Source organism: Erithacus rubecula (assembly GCF_903797595.1).
Source record: "Erithacus rubecula genome assembly, chromosome: 2".
Classification (NCBI taxonomy): domain Eukaryota; kingdom Metazoa; phylum Chordata; class Aves; order Passeriformes; family Muscicapidae; genus Erithacus; species Erithacus rubecula.
Window position 1 is genome coordinate 58,628,321 of NC_136685.1, and position 23,309 is coordinate 58,651,629.

Sequence of the window (23,309 nt, forward strand, 5' to 3'; positions counted from 1 at the left end):
GATGGTAGTTTGGGCATTTCAAATTTCGCACTTTTCTCTACATCTTAATTCAAGTTAAAATTCGTGATACTAAAAAATTAGAATTCTGCTTGGTTTACCCGTGTATGAATAGGACATTTTCTGCCAGAGGTTACAGCGAGTTTTTCTCTCATTTGAACACACTGCCGTACCTGTGCCTACCTCCTCAATCCACTCCTGGGTGAACTCCGGGAAAAAAACAGAGCTCACCTTGCACAGGCTCAACAGGGAATTGCCATGGGAACCCTGCAACACCAGAACTGTGCCTTTGCCCGAAACTCTATGGCGCGGGACAGCGCACAGTCGGAAACCTGCCCCGAGGGGAGCTCCGTGCCAGCGGGGAGCGGCGCCGGGAGCCCGGGAAGAAGCAGGAAGGAGCGCGGCTTCGCCGGCCCAGGGAACAGCCCCAGCTCCTCACTGCGCTGCTGGGCCGCCCTCGCTCCCGCCGGCTGGACGGCGACCTTCGCCACCCGCGGGGGCGGGGAGCGGCCCCCGGGCCGGGGCAAGCACAGCCGGGAACAGCGGAGCCGGGGCAATCAGGGTCGGGAGCAGCCCAAGCCCGCCGGTGCGGGTCCCACAGCGCCTGGCCGGGCTCGGCAGCGCGGCCGCCGCTCCTCCCCTTACCCGCGGGCAGGGCGGGGGGCAGCGCCCCGCCGGCCGCTTCTACCTGTCCCGGAGGAGGAGGAGGAGTCGCAGAGCCAGAGGGACAAAGTTTACTCTGGAAAGTTTGCAGCGGGTGGGAAGAGAAAGGCGGAAAGCGGAGGGGAAGGTCGCTCCCGCCCCGCCGGCCGCAGCCGGCGCTCCCCGAGGAGGCGGACGCAGCGGCGGGTCCGCCCGCGGGGCCGCTCCGCTTCCTTCGCCCTGCGCCGGGCGGCCCCGCCGCGGAGGCGTTCGGAGGCCTGCGGCGGTGACCGGTGAGCGGCAGCGGGACACGGCCGCCCTCCTGGCCCGCCTTCCTGGGAGAAGCGGCCAGGACCGGGGACGGCCGCCCGGAGGAGCTCCCGCGGGGCTGCCGGGGCTCCCGAGTGCCGCGCCGTGCCCCGTCGAGAAGGAGGCTCCTTCGCCCCCCGTCCGCCGGGACCCCCGCTCCCCGCTCCCCGCGGCCCCCATGGCTCTGAGCAAAGGGCTGCGGCTGCTCTGGAAGCAGGAGCCGGGGCCGAGCGCGCTGCTGGAGGCGCGCAGCCGCCAGGACTGCCTGTTGCTGGAGGCCGGCACCGTGGCGGCGCTCAGTAAGTGCGTGGGGCGGCCGTGGGGGCCCGTGGGTGTCCGTGGGTGCGCACCTCTGCCTGCCAAGGGCCGCTGGGGTGAGGCGGCAGCAGGCGGTGCCCCGGAGCATTGGGGCGCTTTCCTCCGGGGCATGGGGACAGGAGGGGGAGCGCGTCCTCACGTCCAGTGGGATGCTGGCTGCGGGAGCGCCTCGCCTCGCTTGCAGCCCGACCTCCGGCACGGCCCTCCGGGCTTGGGCTCTTCTGGCGCGTTTGGGTGACCCCGGTACGTGCCGTGCATGGAGGGTTGGCCAGCATCTCCTCCCCGTCCGAGTCCTGTCGCTGCTCTGGGTGTCTTTAGCCTCCTCACCAGCAGCCGGGGTAGAAGGAGCAGGAGAGGCCACCCGGCCGGCTGGTGGCGGCGGGGTCTCGGCACAGCGCGCCTTTGGTGTGCAGGGCTTATCCTCTACAGCCTTGGCTGCAGGGCAGGGCCCAGGGAAAGGAATGGGGTCCGCTGCCTCTTGAGCAACTTTTTACTCAGCTACATCAAGTGCCTAACCACGGAGGAGAGCCAGCTCACAGCAGAGGTGTTTTGGCATGACTGACTTGTTGGGGACTTTAGGAATGATAGAAAGCCAGAGAGGTCATCAAGGGGCAGCTGATTTTCAAAAGAATAGTTCTGATATTGGGAAAATTTCGACCAGTCATGGAAAAGATGTTATTGCCACACTGTGGGGAATTTTTGTTTTGTTTTATTATATTGGAGTTTTATATTGTGCAATATTTTGAGGGTTCTGTTTCTTGCTAAATTCGCTGGTAATAGTGTTACATTTTTCTAGAGGGCAGTTTTGTGTCAGTTTTCAGTGAACTGGCTGTGAAAAGTCAATTGGTACTGAGCAGCACTTTACTCACTTTGCCTGGTTCTAAAACGTGTTGACATTAAAACTCTACATTGATATCAATGGGGTTTGGTCTGTATTTTGTTACTCTGATAAAAATCAAAAGCAGCTTCACTTCCTAAAGCCAATGTGCATGAATAAAAGGGAGACTCCAGTATCCACCTAGCAAGCCCTGAGCCACCTGTAGGAGTGGTTGCAAAGATTTGACATCTCATTAATTAAAGGAATCATCAACATAGAGTAGTTTTTTCTACCCCAGTGTTGCTGTCTCCCATCTGAATTACTAAACCTGAAATGATTTAGTGGCTGGGAAGTTGCCCAGCCAAAAAGGACCTGGTGGTGCTGCTCAGCATCCATCTGAACACGATCCAGCAGTGTGTGCAGGTGAAGAAAGAGGCCAATGGCATCCTGGTCTATTTCAAAATAGGAGCATGTCCAGAGAAGGCCAGTGGAGTTAGTGAAGGATCTGGAGCACAAGTCCTGTGAGAAGCAGATGAGGGAGCTGGGGTTGTTCAGCCTGCAGAAAAGGAGATTCAGAGGAGACCTTATCACTCTCTACAGCTGCCTGAAAGGAGGGTGTAGTCAGGTGAGGGTTGGCCTGTTCTCCCAGGTAACAAGTGACAGGACAAGAGGAAATAGCCTCAATTTTTACCAGGGGATGTTTAGATTGGAGATTAGGAGAAATTTCTTCATGGAAAGGATGGTCAGGCTTATGGGGAACTGTGCTTGAAGGTGATCCAAAACTGTATGGATGTGGAAGTTGGGAAACATGATTTAAATTATGAACACAGTGATACTAGTTTAATGGTTGGGCTCAATGATTTTAGACATCTTTTCTAATCTTAATGATTCTATGATTTTGTGATTCTATGATTTTAGGATTTATATAGTCTCTCTTAAAATGTGTTAGAAGAATTCTGAAGTAGTGATTTGTATAGGGTAAAAAGCCTGTTTGTCATGCCTTATGGAAGTCCTGTGTCATGTCTTGAGATAACTGTAATTGTGTCTGGGTTGGCACTCCATGGTAATAACTTTGTCATTTTGTTTCATTTGATTCCTCTATTCCTTCCTTGGTTGGTTCCGGTATTGTAGGAAAAGCTGGTTTGTCCAGTGGAGCCTGTTTAGATAACTTCTGTTTATGCTGCAGAGGACCAGAAAAGGAGGGAAAAGCAGTAGTAGGTATTGTGCTGGTGCATTTAGAATTGTGAAGAGGAAGCTTCACAGCAGGGTGGTAACAGAAACAACATTAATTCTGTTTTGTTTGACTTGCCTTTAGGTTATTACTAACCATAGAATGTGACAGTGGGAGGTTAACATAAACTTTATATATGTGTGGTTTCAGACATACTAGTCCTAGGATTGTGTTAGTTTTGGCCTCTCTGTCTAGTTTTCTGTTTCTAAAATAAAGTTCTTTAAAAATTGCGTTCCTGTGGTGAGGAGTTATGCAACTGTGCCTTATGCAAACCTCTACACTAAATAAGAGCAGATTGGTATACCTGGATCACTTGAGTTGTACAACAGTTCATGTAGTATTGCAATTAGTAAACAGCACTGTACAGAGGAATAATCCCAGCTGGACAGTGAAGGCCTGAGAGCAAATTTTAGTCATTGTTCATTGGGTTTTTTTCGTAATTACCAAGTAACTCTGCCCTTGAACAGGCATGACATCTGCACTTGTGAAAAGTTTAATTGCTTCTATAATAATTTTGTGCTAGAAGAATCTTCACTGTTGAATTTAACCTAGTTCAAGTGGCAGAAGGGAGTGAGAATTGTCCTAGAAGAAGTGGTGTTACAAAAAAAGAAATCTGAAAAACCACACACTTGTACAGATATAGTGTTAATACAGGCTATAAACCTCTGGCAAACTGCTCATTAAAATAAACACTTTCAAATACATAAACTAACAATTTGATGCTGTTTTGTGAATGGATGACTTTATATTTTTCCCTCTCTCGATATGTTATAAAGATAAGGATGATAATTTTAGTTGCAAATTGATTATGTTTCACAATTTTCTTACTGCATGCAAAGATTTAATACTTGAAAAATATTTGCATCCTTGATATCAGTAGTGGAAAAGTATTGTGAAGCTCTCTAATTGCCTGAATGTCAGCAATTTATAAAATGAGAATACTTGTCCTGTAATAGAAACCTAAATTTAAAACTTTTGGAAAAAATCAAGAAATCAAAAATCACTGCAGGAAACCTAGTTGCATATCCCTACACTCCATAATCTGTATAGTGATGTGGTATCAACAGAACAATTTTCTGTTCTACTGTAAGTTAAATAGTATTTTTGAGGCTGGGAGTTTTTCTTCCTCCTCTCATGACATCACTGTAGGGTGGAGGGTAAAATTCACTGTTTTAGATTGAATGACACATTTTGCTGGAGACTTTTTATGGGTTGTTTGGGTTTTTTGTTTGTTTTTGTTTGGTTTTTTGTTTGTTTTTGGTTGGTTGTTTTTTGTTGTTGTTTTTTTGGGTTTTTTAAATTTTTTTGGGGGGGAGGCGGTGGGGGGCAGGTGTTATTTTTTTGGTTTTTGCCACTGGCAATCCTAAAGCTTCAATCATGTCCAGAAAGATGGGTGACAGCCTGAAACAATTCTTCCAGGAATTCTCTGAACTAGAACTTCAGTATATTTTGTGGAAGAAACCTAGAGTAATGTAGGATGAAGAAAAATTGTCATTGATTTAGAGAGTTTTTGCTTAATGCAACAGGGAGTATAGATAGAGATGCTGTTCCTACTTTAAACACATCACAGTTTCAGTGGTTTACAGATGAAGTGAACTGCACAAGGGAGTTCTGGACTGCTGTCAAGGCAGTTACTAAACTAAAGCTATAGTGCTGAAAATATGGTGATTTAACTTTATTATGGCAGGTAATTTCAGTGAAAAGCTGTCAACAGGAGTGCTCTGCTATTGAATTTCAGCATAATAATATGTTTTCTCAAGAGCAGAGCCAAAGGGTGCAGAGATTTTTATTTTTTTTGCAAGCTCTTTGATTCTGCAGCTGCCTTTATAAAGGATGTTACATCACCTGTTATGTTAAATCCTAAATGACCATGTTGTCTGGAAAGTACAGAAGTTCAAAGCTGTTACAGAGTGTGGTTTTTTTTCAAATGTGTCTGAGGTTTTTCCTGACTTTTACTCACAGATCTGGAGAGTTAGCCTTCTAGAGACACTGTGGAGGAGCTCTGTGCCTCCTCTGTTGCTTCAGTTGCAGGTGTGTGTGTGTGTGGTTCTCTGATGCAGCAGAGTGAAATCAGGTAAAGTCTTGCAAAACCAGGAAGTTACAGTTATTTACCTGTGCATCTTTTTCTTCTTTTGTATAGAAAACAGTTTCTGTGGTGTAGCTACATTCACTGTTTACAATTAGCTTTGGTTTTGTATTTGTGTGCCACTATGAACAACTATGCCACTGAGTGGGGTATGGAAATCAAACACCAATTTTGTGTAAGTACAGTGAATGTATTTCTGAGCACTACACTGTGTCCAAAGCAATGAGCCCTTCACCATGGCTCATTTCTATTCTTATGCCAGAATATTCATACAGCTAGCACAGACTTTTTGAAGGTTTCTGTAGTTTAGTGGTGTTCAAATTTTTCCATTTGTGGAAACAGTCTACAGAGCAGAAGTCCTGTCTTCCTTGGTTGTGCTGGCAGTGGCCACTTGCAAGCTGTGGTTTCTCAGGCTGAATTTCACTGCTTTAGCTTATAGGAAAAAGTGTGTGCTGCAATTCTTTCAAAATGCAAACTGGGTACAGAGAAGAGGGAAGATGTATTCGTGTAAGTGTAGGGTGTTGATTACAAGACTTGTTTTCTGTGCTAGGAGACAAGTAGTGGTTGTGAGGGATGAATTCTTTGTAGTGGTTATGTCTAGCTGCTTGTATGCTTGTAAACTTCTATACTACAAGTTTCTATGTAAATATGAGTCATATATGGTAGAAACTACACAGGGATAATGGCCAAACTTCAGAGAAATCACTTAGGGACTTCCCTTTTATTTTCTTGACTGCCTGCAGCAACATGGAGCTGGTCAGTAGAAACCTGGTGATTTCATTAATCCATTATTCTTTGATTGTGAATTAATATATTCATGTATGCATGTGCAAGTATGCAGACTTAATCTCTCACTAGGCAGTCCCAGATTGTTCTCAATCTAATATAGAAAACCAGGAAACTGATCTTTCCGAAATGCCAATTTTCTGTTTTGTTGTGTTTTCAACCAGAAACGTATCTTACTAGAAAATTGGTAAATACATTATTTATTTATGTTTAATGTTTTAAATATTTGGATTCTCTGAACTGTAACTCTGACCACAGACTTTTCCCAACTGCACTGCTTGGCCTGTGTGGTGTTTCTGAATACAGTCTGACTTTCATAATGCCTTTGTAGCTTGGATTGAATGTGAACAGGAGGATTTTAGTGGTGAAAGATAATGAAAATACAACAAAGTACTTTAAATGTGTCTGTGGATGACTGAAAACACAATTTGGAGTTAATTGTCTAAACTTACATAATACCAGACATTGGATTTATTTCTAGGTAAGATGCTTATGGTCGTGTACAGATGGGAGTTTTGGTATGAAATTTCCGTTTGATTATAGTTTTTCCCTGTTTCTGGGGAAAGTTCACACTTCTTTCCCCCAAATGCTAGATAACACAAATAAAGTCATCCCATGACTCCAAACCTGTTTCTTAAAGTACTTAGAAATATGCTTGAGATTACATTTGTATAGCCATAGATACAGCCAAGCAGATGACTATTTACAGAATGAAAAAATCAGGAGGGAGAAACAGAATCCATAAACTAATCTCAGACTTTTTCTTTTCTCAAGAGCTTTTCCTTCATTTTTGTCTTTAAGTTGAAGGTATTACTGTGTCTGTCCTTAGTGTTGGACTTGGGATTATGGTACCTTTCTCTACCCTCTTTCAACTCCTCTTTCTGAATTTTCTGGGGTCCATATGCTTGAGAGTTGTGCTGATTCTTGCTGAAGTCTGGGGGTTCAACCCTAAGGAGGGGTTGAATGAAGGAAACTGCATATGTTTGGCCAGTTCCTACTATGAAATTGCAGCTTTTACAAGCAGGAAGTCGCAGTTATTTAAGCCATATGGTGTAACGTAGTTGTATGTCTTTTCATAGTGTGGCGTTTTTTTGGCTCTGAAATATTTTATGCATGGAAGAGGTCACTTCTAATTAATTTTATTGCAGCTTAGTTAAATTGAATTATTGCGTATCTTTTGTTTTGCAAGGGTTAAAGTGTTTCACAGAAATTTTTCCCTTAACTTCTTCTTCCAACAAAGCAGCAGTAAGTTTTGTTCTCTATGTAACTACACTCTTTTTGATTTTGACTCATGTCCTAGTTTTGATGAGGGTTATTTGAGATTTCAGATTTTGAGATTTATAAATACTTCTTTTTAATAACAGGATATAGACCTGGCTCATGCCTTCTGCAATAAACGAAGGATGTAAGAGGACAGGAGACTTCAAATTCCATCAATATCTCTAACAAAGGGAATTTGCACACACCACCCCCTAAATGTGGTCCACAGGCACAGAAACATTCTGGTCTCTGTTTTCATGACCCACAGTCATAGCTGTGTCTGTTTGGCATGTCCCTTTCCTGCTCCTGCCTGCTCCTTCCCTCCAGGCAGCTCTGCTGGCGCTGCTGTCCCGGCTGATGCTGCTGTGCAGGTGTAGTTCTGACATGTGGCCTGTCCAGAACTGCAGTGTTTCTGGACCAGGGCTGGCAAAACACAGCTGTTGGCTGCATGCTTGGGGAATTCCTGTGCCAGGAGCTGACGTGTGTGTGATGCCACTGGCTTGACCTGGGAGACTCCAGTGGGTTCCATACATGCCAGTGGCGGGCACTTCTTGCCAGTAGTGGAATGAGCTGTGTGTTGCCTAATTCCATGCTGGAATAAATTCCATTCTTTTGGATTGTTCTCTTACCAGACACTTTTAACAGCCAACTCTCCAACTTCTAATTCTATTTTGAGGGCTATCACTGTGCTTTCAAAGTGACTTTTAAAATGCTTTTGGGTTGTGATTGGCCTGCAGCTTTATGAGCTCCCACGTCTGTCTCAGATCTGTATCTCTTGATGTTTCTCTTGTCTTAGATTTCTTCCTAAAGCTGGAATATTTGGAGCAAGAATTTTGGTTTTAGTTTTATCTTTTCATTTTAAACTAGCACAATTATTTTAATGTAGACAGCTTTTAAAGAAGGGAACAGATTTAAGACAAAATTGTCAGTATGTTGTTGCTGCTCTTTTCTACTTAGTAAAGATGCCATGGGAAGTGAAACATCACCTTTTTTAACCTGTTTTTTAAATACATAAGAAACCCTTGGTTTTGTGAATTTGTTTTCTTTTAAGTGCTTGAGTCTGAGCTTGCTATCTAAGCCCTTACAATGTGCCATTACTGAGTATTTAAATTGTTATTGTCCAAAGATTTATGTTACCCTGTAACAATCACTTTATTCTCTGCTGCTTGTGCTTTGCTTCACTGGTGTGTGTTGTATCAACATTTTGCTAGTTTATCCTGACTTATCTCACTGATTTTCAGTGTTTTAAGAAAGTAAAGTATGAAAGTTATGAAACTATGGTAGTAAAAACAAAATTAAGAAAAATTAAATGAGTCTTTATTTGTCACAAGTGCAAAAATTGAGATAAACATATTTTAATTACTCTTGGGGGTTGCCTCTGTTAAAGAATTTTGTAAGAGGAATTGTCCTTAGTTTCACTTCAAAGTGTCAGAAATATTTATTTATTTTCTGTGTTTCTCACTGAGCTCCTTGCCTCTTGAGATTTACAAAGAGAACTGTCTCTTTCTTTTCTCTTCTATCATCCATTGCAAGCAGTTCAGTTTGTCCTTTTTATGCCCAGAGGTTTCAGTGCTTTTTTAACTGCTGAAGTTAATTAGGAACATAAAATTGCATATTATTAGCAAATCTCTGAAAGAACTATGTTGCTGTTTATCTGTAGTTCAAGAAGTAAAAGGACGTTTGAGGGTTACAGTCTATTTTCCTCATTTGGGAGATTAACCTTGCTCCTCATTGGGAAATATATACAAAATGCAGACTCATTCAAGAAGTATGCTGGTTTTATGTTAAAGTAGCCAGTGGCAAGTTTGATCTGTGGTCTGGCTTAGTATGTAAGTTAGTATATAATGTTCAGTATGTGCCCATTGAAGTTGCTTGTTGCAGAAATGCACAGATATAATATGAACATCTGACCCTTTTTTATTTAATTAACTAATTCTCACTTCAGTAAAATATTTAATTCCTTTTGAAATCAACATCTGGTGCTGTGTCTACATCAAATCATGTTATCCTGCATAAAAAAAATCCAGTTATGTCTGAGAGTCTGGAAGTATAAACTCTCTCTCTTTTTGTACATCAAGAAAAAATACTATATTTTAGCTTATGGCAAGATTGATTGTTATTTTTGTTCTTATTTTAGAACAGCATAAATTTTACATGTGCTCATGTATTTCTTTATTTATTCTGAATCTGATAAGGCATCGTACCATAGACTAAAATTGTTTCTAACAATCAGGTTGATTTGAAAATAAAGTGAATGCACTCTTTTTTTCTTCAAGGGCAGTGTGTGAAGATGTGCATTTCTGTTCCACCATATTTTAATCTCTATGGTTTTCCAGCATTTTAACCCTACCTTTGTACTGTAGTATTATTGGCTGAGAAAAATCAATCTAGGTAGCATTGGTTCCTATGCAATAGGAATAATAGCAATCTGAAATTTTTGTGAAGACTGGATAACTAAGTTTCCTGCCTTTCTCTTTGTTCCTTAGCTCCAGAAGAAAAGGATGTAATTAAAGGACAGTATGAAAAACTCATGGATGCTTATGGCTGCTTAGGAGAGCTTCAGCTTAAATGTGGTAAGTCACCATCTGTATGACTGAGCTTATAAAATGCCCAGACAATGCAAAATGACAACAAGTGGCTAAAGTTGTCTAATTCCTTAAGTTGTGAAAGCTAGTTGCACTTTTTCATGTACAGTCTGGAAAAGATCTGTTGCTTTTTCTATTGTGGGCCAAAACCATATCACTGAATGATAGATGGATTTTTTTCTTAATTTGTTTTGTCTGACATTCTTAGCTGCCTGAAGATAATTGCCATTCTTCTTTCCCTACCACGTTTGTCCAAGGCAAGCTATGATTTCTTAATTCTTCTCTTCTTTAAGGGTCATATTTAGACACGATTATCATGGTCATCTGACTGTACACTACTTCAGATTGCCAGTTCTTGCTGTAAAGCCTAATTACCTTTAATCATTCATATGGATAAGGATTTGCAGAAGAAGGTCTCTGGCTTCAAACAGTATAGTAAGGAATGTTTATTGTCATTGATGTAAATTTTTGTACAGTTTGGGAATCTTAATTTAGCAAAGGACTTGTTATTGCACTGCCTGCAGGAATGTTAATGGAAATAACATGTTTTAAGAAGAGAGCTGCAGTGATTGATTTGAAGATAATAGGACCTTACACAATACTTAAAAATCACTGATGATTTAGATGCATAAATAAAAAAGTACAGTACACATTGTTCCAAAGTTGTTACAATGAGCCCTAATTTTCACTTGGAGAAATTACAAGACTTTTCCATATAACTTGGTGCTTGGTCAAGGAGTCTACCAAAGGCAGTGGTGTGAGCACTGGTGTATTTATGCCAAGAGATATAATTTGTGTCTTTTTATACCCCACTTACCATTTTGCAGCCTGAGAAATACGACTTGAATTTGACCTGAAGAGGCAACTGCAATCTGAAGGATTTTTGTGTCATAATCTAAAACTGTAGGTCCATCTAGTCTTTTTAAATGAATGTGGACTTTTTGTTTGTTTTGTTTCTTGTGGAGTTAATTAGACATTTCTCTGGAGATTTATATCAATTTGCTAATGTAATTTAAAACGGAGGACTTGTGATTAGTTTTTCTTGGCGCTTGCTCTGTTTTTCTTCATAGAAGTCTAATGAATCCTGTTGTAATAAAGGAATGTAGCTATTGAATTCAGTCTCTTCAAGCTACAGATAAGGGTAGTTTTTGGTATGAACCAAATGTATTCAATTTTTGTCTGTGTTAAAAGGTGAATAATTTCAAATGGGGTGTGGAAAATTCTCAGCATTCCTTTTTCTCATGTCCTTATTTCTTCTTGGACAACATACACTTAACTTCAGTGATCTCAAAGTGTGAGGTTTGTCCTTTCTGAGCTTTGTCACTGTACCTCTGCCCTGTTCTAGCATTAGGTTACAAGTTGTGGTACAGGACTTGCTTTGGAAGGGATTGTTAAAATTCAGTGAAAAGTCAGAGGGTCGTGCTGTAATGGTAAGTGAAGGTAAGCAAACATTTTCTGCATCTGAACATGTTTAAAAAAGCAAAGATGCGTGTCTACTATCTCACTATTCAAGACGTAGCCCAGGTTTTTATCTGGTTTAGACCTTCCATCTTACAAGTAAGTGAGTTCCATCCCTTTATCTGTTGCTTACATAAAAGATTAGCACTACAAAGGAATTGTACTGGGTTTGTGTAGCAAAGTTTTGGTAGCAGGAGGGGGTACAGGTGTGTTTTCTGTGAGAAGCTGCCAGAAGCTTCCCCTGTGTTCAATGGAGCCAAAGCCAGCTGGCTCCAAGACAGATGTGCTGCTGGCCAAGACTGAACCCATCAGCAGCAGTGGTAGTGCCTCTGGGATAACAGACTGGAGAAGGGTGGGAAAACTGCCCAGCTGAAGCTGGAGAAGAGCAGAGTTATAATATGTGAGAGGAACAGCTCCGCAGATCCCAAGGTAGAGGGCAGGAGGGGCAGGAGGTGCTCCAGGTGCCTGAGCTCAGATTCCCCTGCAGCCCCTGGTGCAGCCCATGGTGAGGCAGCTGTGCCCCTGCAGCCCAGGACCCATGGAGAGAGGAGCCCAGTCTGGAGCAGGTTTTCTGGCCAGTTTTGTGACCCTGTGGGGGATCCACCCTGGAGCAGTTTGTTCCAGAAGGCCTGCACCCTGTGTGAGGGACCCACACTGGAGCAGTTTGTGAGGAACTGCAGCCCATGGGATGGAGTCATGCTGGAGAAGGTCAAGGAGGACTGTCTTCCATGGGAGGGTCTCCATTCTGGAGCATGGAAAGAGTCTGAGGAGAGCTCCCCTTGAGGAGTAAGGAGCAGCAGAGATAATGTGTGATGAACTGATCACAGCCCCTATTTTCCATCCCCCTGTACCATTGGGGAAGAGAAAACTGGGAGTAAAGTTAAGCCTGGGAAAAAGGGAGGGGTGGAGGAAGGTGTTTTGCTCATTGCCCTACTCTGTTTTGATTAGTGATAAATAAAACTAGTTTCCCCAAGTTAAGTCCATTTTGCCCATAACTGCTAAATGATCTTCCCTGGCTTTTTCTAGACCCATAAGCCTTTCCTTTTGTTTTGCTCCCCTACCCAGCTGAGGAGGGGAGTGACAGAGCAGTTTTGGTGGACAGGCATCCAGCCAGGGAGAGTCAAAGAGCCACAGGAATGCAATGTAACTTTTTCCTTTTTTGTATAATATATTTTAGCAGCTGCAAACAAAGGCATAATTGGCTAGCTCTTCACTGAGCTTCAGTGTTCAGGAGTATCAGCATTTTTTCTTACTACTGGAAACATGCAGACCATAAGTATTAAATTAACTGAGATATTTGTGAAAATACATTCCACTGGGATATTAAGAGTATATTTGTAGAGCAGAAGGGGAGACTTTTTGCCAAGAGATGAAAGATGTCTCTGAACATTTTAATTAATCTGTAAATATCACTACTTAGAAATCCAAATAAATCACATTGTATGCCTGCCAAAGTAGATCGTGCTTTTCACAAGAAAGTAGATGAAATATGTGAAACTGACTCACAAAGTTAATGTTTCCCACCAGTAATAACATTCACTTCTATGTACTTATGTCTGTTAACGTGACTCACTAAGTTCTTCTGCTTTCTTTTGTGAGATGGATGGCAGCAGAATGAATTGTACAGTGTCTCTGAGCTGTACCTCAGCCAAGATTTTGCTGCCAAAGAAGATCTAGCAATGACAAATACATCTTAAGCAAAGTGTTAAAGGAGCTGGCTTTACAGTGTTTTTTCAGATACTGTGATGTCAGGAAGAGATGCATACATGAGGGGATATTTTAAACCATTTCCACATAGGCTGTTTGGTTTAATACAGCTGCTGTATTTGGGGAGGCATTCTGAGTTCACTTGATTGTGTATATACTCCCATGCTTGTACATATACAGTGTGTAGTTGAAAGGAAAAAATTTCAAAAGTAAAAAGGACAGTTAAGTATCTGTCTTCTGTTCTTCTTGAACATTTCTTAAAAAGTATTTGGAAGAAGGAGAAAGAGGAGTATCTTTGATACTAAAATGGTAATTTGTAAAGTCTTAGCTCTTTTCACAATTCTGCTGTAGATATCCTCAGGAATTTTCAGCTAGGTGGTTAGAATGTACTGCTCTGTTGTGTTGTGTTGCTATTTTTGAAGACAGATGAGAGACAAAATTGATTTTAGTGGACTATCAAATGGAATGGAGTATGTGTGGAGTGGAGATGAAAAAGTCTGAGGGAACATAAGGCAATGACTGTGATGGAATGGAGAAAGAGCAAAAATTGGAGAAAATCGATTTTGGAAAGAAAAGACAGTCTTGAGTGAAATAGTTACAGTTAAGAGGAACAAAATAAGATTGAATATTGACTCCTTTTCACTGTAGCTCAAAATAGGCAACATTGAAATAATTCCCTAAGCTGCAGGGAAAACAATTGCTTTGAGTCATGTAGACAGGTTAAATACAGAAACTAGCTTATTATTGTACACTGTGACGTACCAGAACTGCATTTCCTGTTCAACTTGGATAAAGGCAGTTGGTTTCACAAGAGCATTTGTAAAAAATGGATGGAAATTATTATTGTCTTGTTTCTGTGCTAAAAATGCTTCATCCTCAGCCTCTCTTGTGCAACCTAATAAAAGGGCATTCTGCACATATCGCATTGAGCAAAACATTTCTTACATTTCTTCAAAGTGTTCTTTACAGATTGTTGTAGCAATTGATTACTGGAATGGGGCAAAACAATTATCTTGGTCACAATGTGTGAACATTTGTACCCATTTATCTGAGATCAAGGTTTGGTCTGTAAGTTTTGAAATATTTTTTTTCTTTAATACTATATGTGGGTAATGCTTTTTCTTAGATGTGTTGCTGTAGAAAGCATGACCAGTTAGGAACACTTCACTTCTTGCTATAAAATTATTTCAGAGATTTCTTTAAAACATTCCAGATTGCATCCCAAGGACAGGAAGGACATTTCTACAGTTGTGACCTTCAATTGCAGTTTTTACATTCCTAAATCACTTTCATCTATGTGTATAGTTTAGAAAGGCTAAAATGAATCAGGATTATACATTAAACTACTTGTGTAAGTTAAAGGAAATTTTTTTAAATTTATTTTCCAAGGTGGGGTATGGTAACTAGTCTACAGCTGATGTGGTTGGTGGTTGGTACCAAGTGAAATTTACATGAATAGGCAACTGAAATCTGAAGGATTTTCATGTCATAATTCAAAACTGTGGGCCCATCTAGATGTTGCTGGTAAAGAGGGAAAGACAGGGAAAGTCTTCTCTGTGTGTAGCTGTATAGCTTAGTGATGAGTAATTTCTTACACCTTAATGAAGATATGACTAAAAGATGAATAGTGGAGCAGTCTTTTGGCAGCATTAATTCTGCTGTGTGAGGTTGACAGGAGCATTACCTCTGTTCAGAACCCCATGGCTACATCTGTGCTGTGCATAAAAATGGGGAGGACACAGGCACAGAGCACTGTCAGTGGGATATTGTAATTAGCTTGTTCCTTGTTCCAAGAGGACATGCACATCAGGCAAGGGTCTTCCTCCTGCAGACAGTGCAGTGATAGCCCAGAGCTGGTTCCCAGGAACACTCCAAATACCACCTGGAATGAAAGTGCTATCAGAGGATGGGGCTTGGGACTTTTTTCCAAGGTGCAGAATCAGAGAGATTTGTGTTAGGCTGGGGCTGTGGTGTTACAGGATCTCTGCATTGTCTGTTTTGCAGCATATCCTGAGTGATTTAAACAAATAAGAGAGGTTAGAGGTGGTCTGAGGACTACCTCAGCTCACAGAGCAGCCTGGGAGGACCAAGTGGCAAAGCAAGCTAGCTTTATCACGCCTTAAATCTCTCTTTTCATCCTTTTTCTCTGTTTTTTTGGGCTGTAAGTGTGAACATCTTTGCCAACCTGTCTCTGTTCAAAGGTGTCATGACAAGTGTGTGGTGGCTGCTCTGTAATTTGGAGTACTGCAGAGATTTATTCTGTGTATATAGAACTGTAGAATGGCTTGAGTCAAGAGGGGACCTTTATAGACCATCTGCTTCCACTGCCCTGTCATGGGCAGGGACACCTGCCTCTAGACCAGGGGGCTTGAAGTCCCTTCCAACCTGACCTGGAACACTTCCCAGGGGTGATAACCTTTTCCACTCTTTGACTGCTCTCATTGAGAAAGATGTCTTCCTTATATTCAATCTAAACTTCCCATCTTTCAGTGGAAAACTGTTGCCCCCTTCCCTTCACTGCAAGCCCTTGTGAAAAGTCTCTCTCCATCTTTTGTTACAGGCTCCCCTTTAAATATCGAAAGGCTGTAACAATGTTTTCCCTGAGGCTTCTTCTCTCCAGGCTGAACAACCCTTACTGACTGTTTCATATGGGGTTATTGCCCAGTGGCAGCAAAGTATCACAGCTTTAGAAAACCAATCTCCTTATACTTCAGGGACAATGCAATACCTTCTTAGGTGTGCATTTTTGGAGCTTATTAGCTAGTGATATAAAGGGGTAGAGATGGTGGACCTTTGAATGTGTAGATGAGTATCCCATTTGGGGTGAGTAGTTGAGTGGAGGAGGTAGTAAAAAGAGTTTTTAATCTCTGGTAAGCAAGAGCAGGTTTCTAGGTAAGGCAGAAATTCCTACTCAACACTTTCTTAAACTAGAGGATCATTCTGTTTAGATCCAGTTATTTTCCACTGGCTACAAGCTCCTCGAAGGACAGAACCACAGGTAACAAGCCCTATGTCATTAAGTTTTGTTCTTTTTGGCTATTTTGATGTTGACTTTCTCATTTGATCTCTTCTGAACCATCTAGGAAAGCTTAAGGTCACTGAAGGCCCTGAAAGTAGTTGTACTCTCTGTCTCAGCATCGCACCCAGGCAGCTCTCCAAGTCCTTCACTACTGTTTTTTTTGTGACTAACAAGGCTGACTGATATTATGGCATACTAATAAGTGTTTCTATATATTGCTTCCAAAGTCTTCTGAGTGAAATTTACTTCAAGCTGATCAGTTTTACATGGTTTCAGCTAAGTCACAGAAGCTTTTAGCTATCCTGAGAGACAGCTAACTCCTGCTAACCCTTTATGGAGGCTGCAAGGTGGTATTTGGTCACTTATGAACTCTCATGGTGATAATTGATGTGTCTCCTATTCTTTATTATTTGTAATTACACAAAGTCATGTGCAAAGGAGGAATAAACTTCCAGTGTTTCTAGCCCTCTGCTGGGATATCACAAGCACAGCAGACATACTTCTTGAAAGCACTCAAGAAGAACATGGCACAGCGTTGTTACAGAAAGGAATGTGATGAACAGAGCTTTTTAGTAAATACCACCTACACTGGCCTTTATACAAAACTGGAGTCAGCAGAACACAATGAATAAGTTCTAATCTCCCACCTTGTCTTGCCATTCCATGTGCCTACACAAATATTCTGGCCCTGCTGAAAAGCACCCTTAACTCTGGTTTCTGTAGCCAACCTGTTATATGAAAGCAAGGACTCCCCTACTGGTGTTTCAGGAAAAAAATAGTTGTTGTGTGAGAGATGGTGTGTGTTTTCAGACAGTGGGTCACCTTGGAGAGTTGAAAAGTGATTCTAAGAAGTGTTCCCTTTACCTGTCTGAAGCCATACTGTCCCAGATTGTTACTGTGCCCTTAGCTAATTAACTTGCTCTTGGCAGGTCAGCTGTTGGTTCTGCTGTGCTAAATTAATAAATCTTGGCTCATTTCCACCTTTTCTTACTAAGTGGAGTGACTAGGATGACATTGCCTCCATTACAGGCCAATTTAAGTGAATCAAACAGCTTCTTTGTAGCAAAATCAGCATTTCCAGAAAAACTGTTCTACTGTTTCTTAATTGTCATTTCAGAGAGAATGAACAGAGGTTGAAATGGTTCTGTGTACAAGAGATCTGATTACAGTGATGTTCTCAAGCTCCAAATTTATCTTTTGATTTTGGGGCCCTGAAGTTCAGCTGCTTCATGGTTTCACAGTTATGGCAGCTGTAATTGTTTGAGTGATAACTGAGGTGGCTGTCAAATCATGTACATGCTTTAGTGATATAAAAAGCAACATCTCAGGAATTGTCAATACTGAAATTTTATGAATGTGTGAACATGCCCAGCTTCAGCTGAAGCCAGTAAAGAATCTGAATGGTGTATGTTCTCTAGGGTGGTGAAATTGATTTTTTTAAATAGTGTCCTGATAGTGAGCACATTGCTCTTCATAAAGTCAGTGAGGAAAACACACTCTAGTGCAGCAAATGATGTCGATGGAGAAGTGTTGTGGAATATTATGCAATTGCAGCCACTTATATACAGTTAAGAGGAATTCAGAAATGTAAAGAACATGGCCTGCACACCTGTTGTTCCTGTTTGTTCTCTTGTCAAGCGAAAATGCTGGAGCATCTGCCGGAGCCCTGTCTGGCCTCTGCTGGAGCCTAGTTGGCATTGTGTATGACAGGGCTGATGAGAAGCTGTGTCCACTTGGAAATAAAATAACCCTTTGTAACTGTCTGTCACTTCTAGGTAACACTCGGCTGCACTTTCTGGTCCTGGTGACAGGCTGTACATCAGTGGGAAAAATCCTGGACGCTGAAGTTTACAAAATCACTGCAACAGATTTCTGTCCTCTCCAGGAAGAAACCAAGGAAGACGAGCGTGTTACTGCCTTGAAGAAAATTCTGAACTCTGGGATGTTCTATTTCTCCTGGCCTAATGCAGGCTCAAACTTTGACCTGACTGTGCGGGCTCAGAAGCAGGGTGATAACAACTATGAATCTGGTAACTCGTTCTTCTGGTTAGTACTGCGTGTTATACCTGAGTCTTCTGTTGTCCCCACCTGTATCTCATGTCAGACATTCTCAGAGGAAGGTGAACACGGGCATTTCATGTGCATCTCCTTTCATTTCATTGACATGTCCTTTTACAGGGCAGGTGGCTTTAATGAATTCATGGTAATTTGTGTTTAATTAAAATTAATCTGATAGTGAAGTGCAATTATAAAATGACATTTTGTGCTACAAAGAGGGAAATACAAGATATATATTGCTCCTACTACAGAAACATATCTCTATATGTCATGAATAGTTTCCCCTGCAGTCCTTTTTAATAGTTTTCTTTAAAGTTATCTAATAGAAACCTGCACTTGTACTGTTCATAAATCCCATCATTTGTACTGAAGTATCTGTTACTATTTGAAAGTATGTGTTTAAAGTCTGTGGTTTATTGTTTCAGTAATGTGACCTGGTTTTTATGTTGCAGCTCAGTGCAAACATAAGTTGCATGAAACAAAACTTCCGCGATACACATTTCTGTGATTTTTATTTTCTTGTGCTTATTAAAAAAAAAGGAAGTTATCTCGTATTGTAAGTGTTGGTTGAGGGGAAAGGAGAGAACACAGTGCTGGGTTGATGTAATTCAGTTTGTTTGCTTTGCAAGTTTTGGCGTAATGCTTGCATTTCTATACCTTTCTCCCCCTACCCCCTGCCTCCTTTTTAAACAAAAAGATAGTCACACAGCAGGCATAGCCATTCTGGAAATAAGTGAGGGTTTAATGGAGGTGGAAAATAACTAGCAGGGTTAAATGTAGATGTGCTGCTAGAATGTGCAGTGAGGCTTGTGGCCCAAAGTAGGTGAATATTAAATAACCAAAAGAGTTTATAATGGGTGATAAATTAACATGAGAGAGCAGTTCAGTTAGGCTAAATAATCTTTCCTGTTATGATGTGATTTTAACTGGTAAGATCTAGTGGTTTGAGTTTAAAACTGAAGAAAGATACATAATAAATACTTGCTTTCAGCTGTGCTAATGATGCATCCCTCACCAAACATTGTCAAGTCAGACATGCGGCAGAAATGAGTTGTACTTCAATTATGAGATGTACTCAACTGCTAAGATAGCAATACCCCATAAAGAAACAACATTTAAAGCAACTCTTTTTCCCTCCACTGTCTCTTGAAACTTGGAAGATAAGTATATTCAAACCTTTCTTCTCTGCTGCTTCTGGCTAATCTAGAAGTAAATTCTGAAGAGTTTCCGTTCTCCAATATGTTGTAAAACAGGGGAAAATGGTGACAACAATGTATTAAGGGCAAAAAGAAATTCCAAAGAAAATTTATCTTGAGGTAATTAGGTGACATGGGAAATTTCAGACCAAACAATAGATGCTTGAGGAAAAGTAAACAATGAGATGAATAGTTACACAATGAAAAGTGTAATGTGACCTTAGTTATAGACAACACAAACTGCCTGTTTAATGATCTGCAACAACAACAAAAAAATTCTACTGGAATGTGTTTGAGTGAGGACTTCCTTTGTGAGTAGAACTGGGAGAAAGAGTTGGAACAGATAGCAAAAATTGTTTCAGAGCTGCTTTTTCCATTACATATTTAGATTCAAAATATAATAATGGCTTGCACCTTTTTCAGGTAAATGCTGTACTCTAGAAGAACAATTTTTCAGGGGTTTCACTCTCTTTTAACAGATCCTCTATTGAGCAAAGCATGGTCATAAAAGATATTTTCCTGGCCCTCCTATGTGACTAAAGGCACATTTTGAAACATGAAATAAAGAAGAACATCATAATAAAAGAGTCTGGCATCACTATTAACTAGACATGACAGGTTTCTTGAGTTTTTGGTCTTGAAGATTAGAACAGATGTTCCTCTTCATTTTAGTAGTACGTTTTGCAATATTTCCAGTGACTTCCAAATCCAGTTTCTGCTTGGAAATTTTTTTTTCTGAAAACCCTGCTGGATTTTGAACCAGTCCTTCATCCTGTAGTGATTTCTAAGGTCCAGGCAGTACTCTTCCAAAACAAGTAATTAGCTTGACAACACTGTAATTTATGAAAAAGATTACTAAATATGAATTTCTGGGGCTGAAAACGGTAACATTTGCATCTGAATTTATGAGACAGGTACAAGAGATAAAGACAGCACCTTGGTGGTAGTTGTGTGGTTAAAATTTGCCATGTTCAGTTCACTATAGTAGTTCACAAGGGCTTCTTCCTGGTATTTCCTGTGTTTGGGTAGAGATAAGGTACATAGAAAAGGGGTCATAAAACATTAATTGATGGAATTAATGATTGTTGTCAGGTGATACTCATGCGTGTCTGTTTGTTTTATTCGGTAATGTGTCTGTATGTTGCTGAACCTTTCAGGAACCAGCTATTGCATGTGCCCTTCAAACACTACCAGGTGAACTGCTCCGACTGGCTGCTGAAAGTGGTCTGTGGAGTCGTGGACATTCGCACTGTTTATGCTTCCCACAAGAAGGCCAAGGCCTGCCTCATCTCCCGCATCAGCTGCGAGCGAGCTGGTGTCCGCTTCCACGTCCGAGGGGTCAACGATGATGGGCACGTGTCTAACTTTGTTGAGACAGAGCAGGTAAGAGGATGTATCCAATGGCTTTGCATAATTTAGTCCACTTGTGTTTAATTGGGGCAGAATTTTTAACGAGAATTAAAGGAGCTCAGCAAGTGGGGGTTTTTTCAAGAATATTTAAAATATTCTTGCATGGCAGATCTGTTTGTTCTTGTCCATTAAGCATTTCTTTGCAATTTGCTCTTTTTCTCTGTTTCTGACTTTTTCATTTACATGGTTTTCACTAACACTTTAAATTTTTTTCCTGACTGTGAAAGTCTGGCCATTTGATAATGTAGTGAAATGTAGACATGGGGTTTTAAACCATTCAGGACGCTGTCTAGCATGGTGCTGGGACCTAATCTTTGCCTAGTAAAGTTCACTGTCAAATCATCTTTCTCTAGTAAAGAAAATGTTGAAAAAATAACATCTTCTCAGACCCAGACAAATTCCAGTTCAACTAATTTTGGAGGAGACTGCTTTTATATTCCCCATTGGCTTGTGGGGAATTCTCTCCAATGTGAGGTGGTATGGCAGTTTTTATACATACATATGTGGTAAAAGCTTCATTTCCAGCTGATGCTGAGACAAATTATGTGTGTGAAATGCATTCAGCAGGCTCCCTTGATTGGCACATCCAAACAAAACAACAGTCTCTTGGTTTTATTGCACATGGTTTAGCTTCCTGCCTTGAAAGTCAATAAAAAGCACTGGACCATGGAGAATCTGAAGTCTTCTGTGCCAGCCAAAGTGAGTGCTTTCTTACTCAAGCACAGTCACCTTTTCCTTTTTGAACTGAAGTAGTAATTACTAGCAGTCAGAACCATCATACAGAAATGGATCACTGTATGAAGAGAACAGACAAATGGCTGGTAGTTTTCAACAAAGAACAGGGATTTGTTCCTAGAATTTGGCTGTTTTCAGCATCTTCTGGTCATATCTACAGAGCTGCATATGTGGCACAGATTGTGTATATGTGTGTGTATATATGTAGGTGCATGTACAATGAAAGTGGATTGCTTGTGTGGTGCTCATAAGGGGAACAGGAAAGAGTGAGGGCAGCACTGAGATACTTGAGCTGTCATTGAAAGCCTGTGGTGCCTGATGGCTCAGGAACCTCTCTGAAAGGTGCCCACACTTAATGTGGGCTGACAGCACCAGTATTTCCTCACAACAATGTGTGAGTGTAGCAGCTCTCAGGAAGTAAGCTTCTTCCTGTTATCCCACTGCATATGCAGGCATGCCTTCAGGCTCCTCTTTATCCAAAATCCAGCCATGTTTAGGTTCTTTTCACATTTCCTCTAAGATATTGTCTTAGTAATACAGCTTTAATCTTTTCACCTGGTTCTGCCTAAAGACACTAAGGTAAAGCCACCTTAGATTTGACAGTGCTTTGATCATCAGGAGGATGCCTGGAGGAGTTGCAGACTGGTATTTCCCAGCCTGCTGGTGAGGTTTGATTCCCAAGAGGAGCTGAAGTGTGCACAATGTTACATGTGTGACTTTCTGCCCAATGTCAGAGTTCTCTCCGGGGATGTGGGTAATTTTTTTGCTAGTGTCCTTCCTTTTCCTGGTTTGCCAGCATTTTCAGTTAGTCTGACAGTTTCTCACTTAGTGTTCAGGCTCCCATAGATTCTGCTTGTTGAATGTGAAGCTCTTCCCCTGCAGTGCTTGGGTCTCTAATGTCAGCCTCTGAAATCTCTGTTAATAATACTCTTTTGTGCCACTGCTCCAAAGTAATTGCAAGGCAAGTTTTGCAACATCTACACCTTTCTAGAAAGTTTGTCACTGCATTGGGACATATAGCTATGTCTGCTTACTAAAAGGTGGAATTTTCCATTTGAACCTGGGAATGGAAGAAAGGAGATTTTAAGTGATACCTGGCACATTCTGCTATTTTAGTTGAGTATCTTCTTATGAATATGAGTGCAAAGCACTAATCCTGTTACTCAGGATGTGAAGAATGTTCTCTTGCTGAAATGCTGGGGAAAGAAAACATTAGTAAGGATTGTCAGCTTTTTTTTCAGTGAGTCTCACATTTGTGGCACTCACTTAGCAGTTGACTTATTATGGGAAATACTCCTGCTCTCCTGCTCACTAGGTAGGTCAGTAGTAACTCATTTTATTTTGTTATATCCCTGGAGTACATCATGTTACAAATGATTAGCATGAAAAATAAGGTGACCTTTGCATTCCAGCAGAAAATCTGAGGATTGGCTCCTGGTGAGTGGTAAAACAGCACTTGAGTGCTGATGCTTCCCTTAGCTGGGTCTGGGTCTTCATGGGAATTGCTGTGCTTTTTTCATGTTCAGCCAGATACTGAAGTGGGAGAACTGAAGGCTTTTGAATGTTTTTTCAACTGGGTAAGCAAAAGTGCAAGGATGAAATGGTTTTAGGGTAAAAGGCTTGAGTGGATTCAAAATTATAACAAGAGTTTGCAGTTTTAAAGGATGTGTGGTTTTGTTTGGTTTCTAAAACCAA

At 41.3% G+C, this 23,309-nt stretch overlaps 1 protein-coding gene across 3 annotated transcripts in view; it reads left to right on the forward strand.

Moving 5' to 3' along the window:
* The first annotated feature begins 604 nt into the window (after positions 1-604).
* Positions 605-23,309, forward strand: part of SYNJ2 (synaptojanin 2) — a 63,975-nt gene continuing 41,270 nt past the window's right edge. The window contains exons 1-4 of one of the 3 annotated variants that reach the window (XM_079331090.1): positions 605-1,247; positions 9,933-10,019; positions 17,991-18,261; positions 20,627-20,852. In XM_079331090.1, coding sequence (XP_079187216.1) covers positions 1,127-1,247; positions 9,933-10,019; positions 17,991-18,261; positions 20,627-20,852 — 705 coding nt within the window. In that variant the 5' untranslated portion in view covers positions 605-1,126. Of the gene's footprint in view, positions 1,248-9,932; positions 10,020-17,990; positions 18,262-20,626; positions 20,853-23,309 lie in introns of those variants that run through there. The other 2 variants (XM_079331088.1, XM_079331089.1) reach the window with 2 other exon arrangements.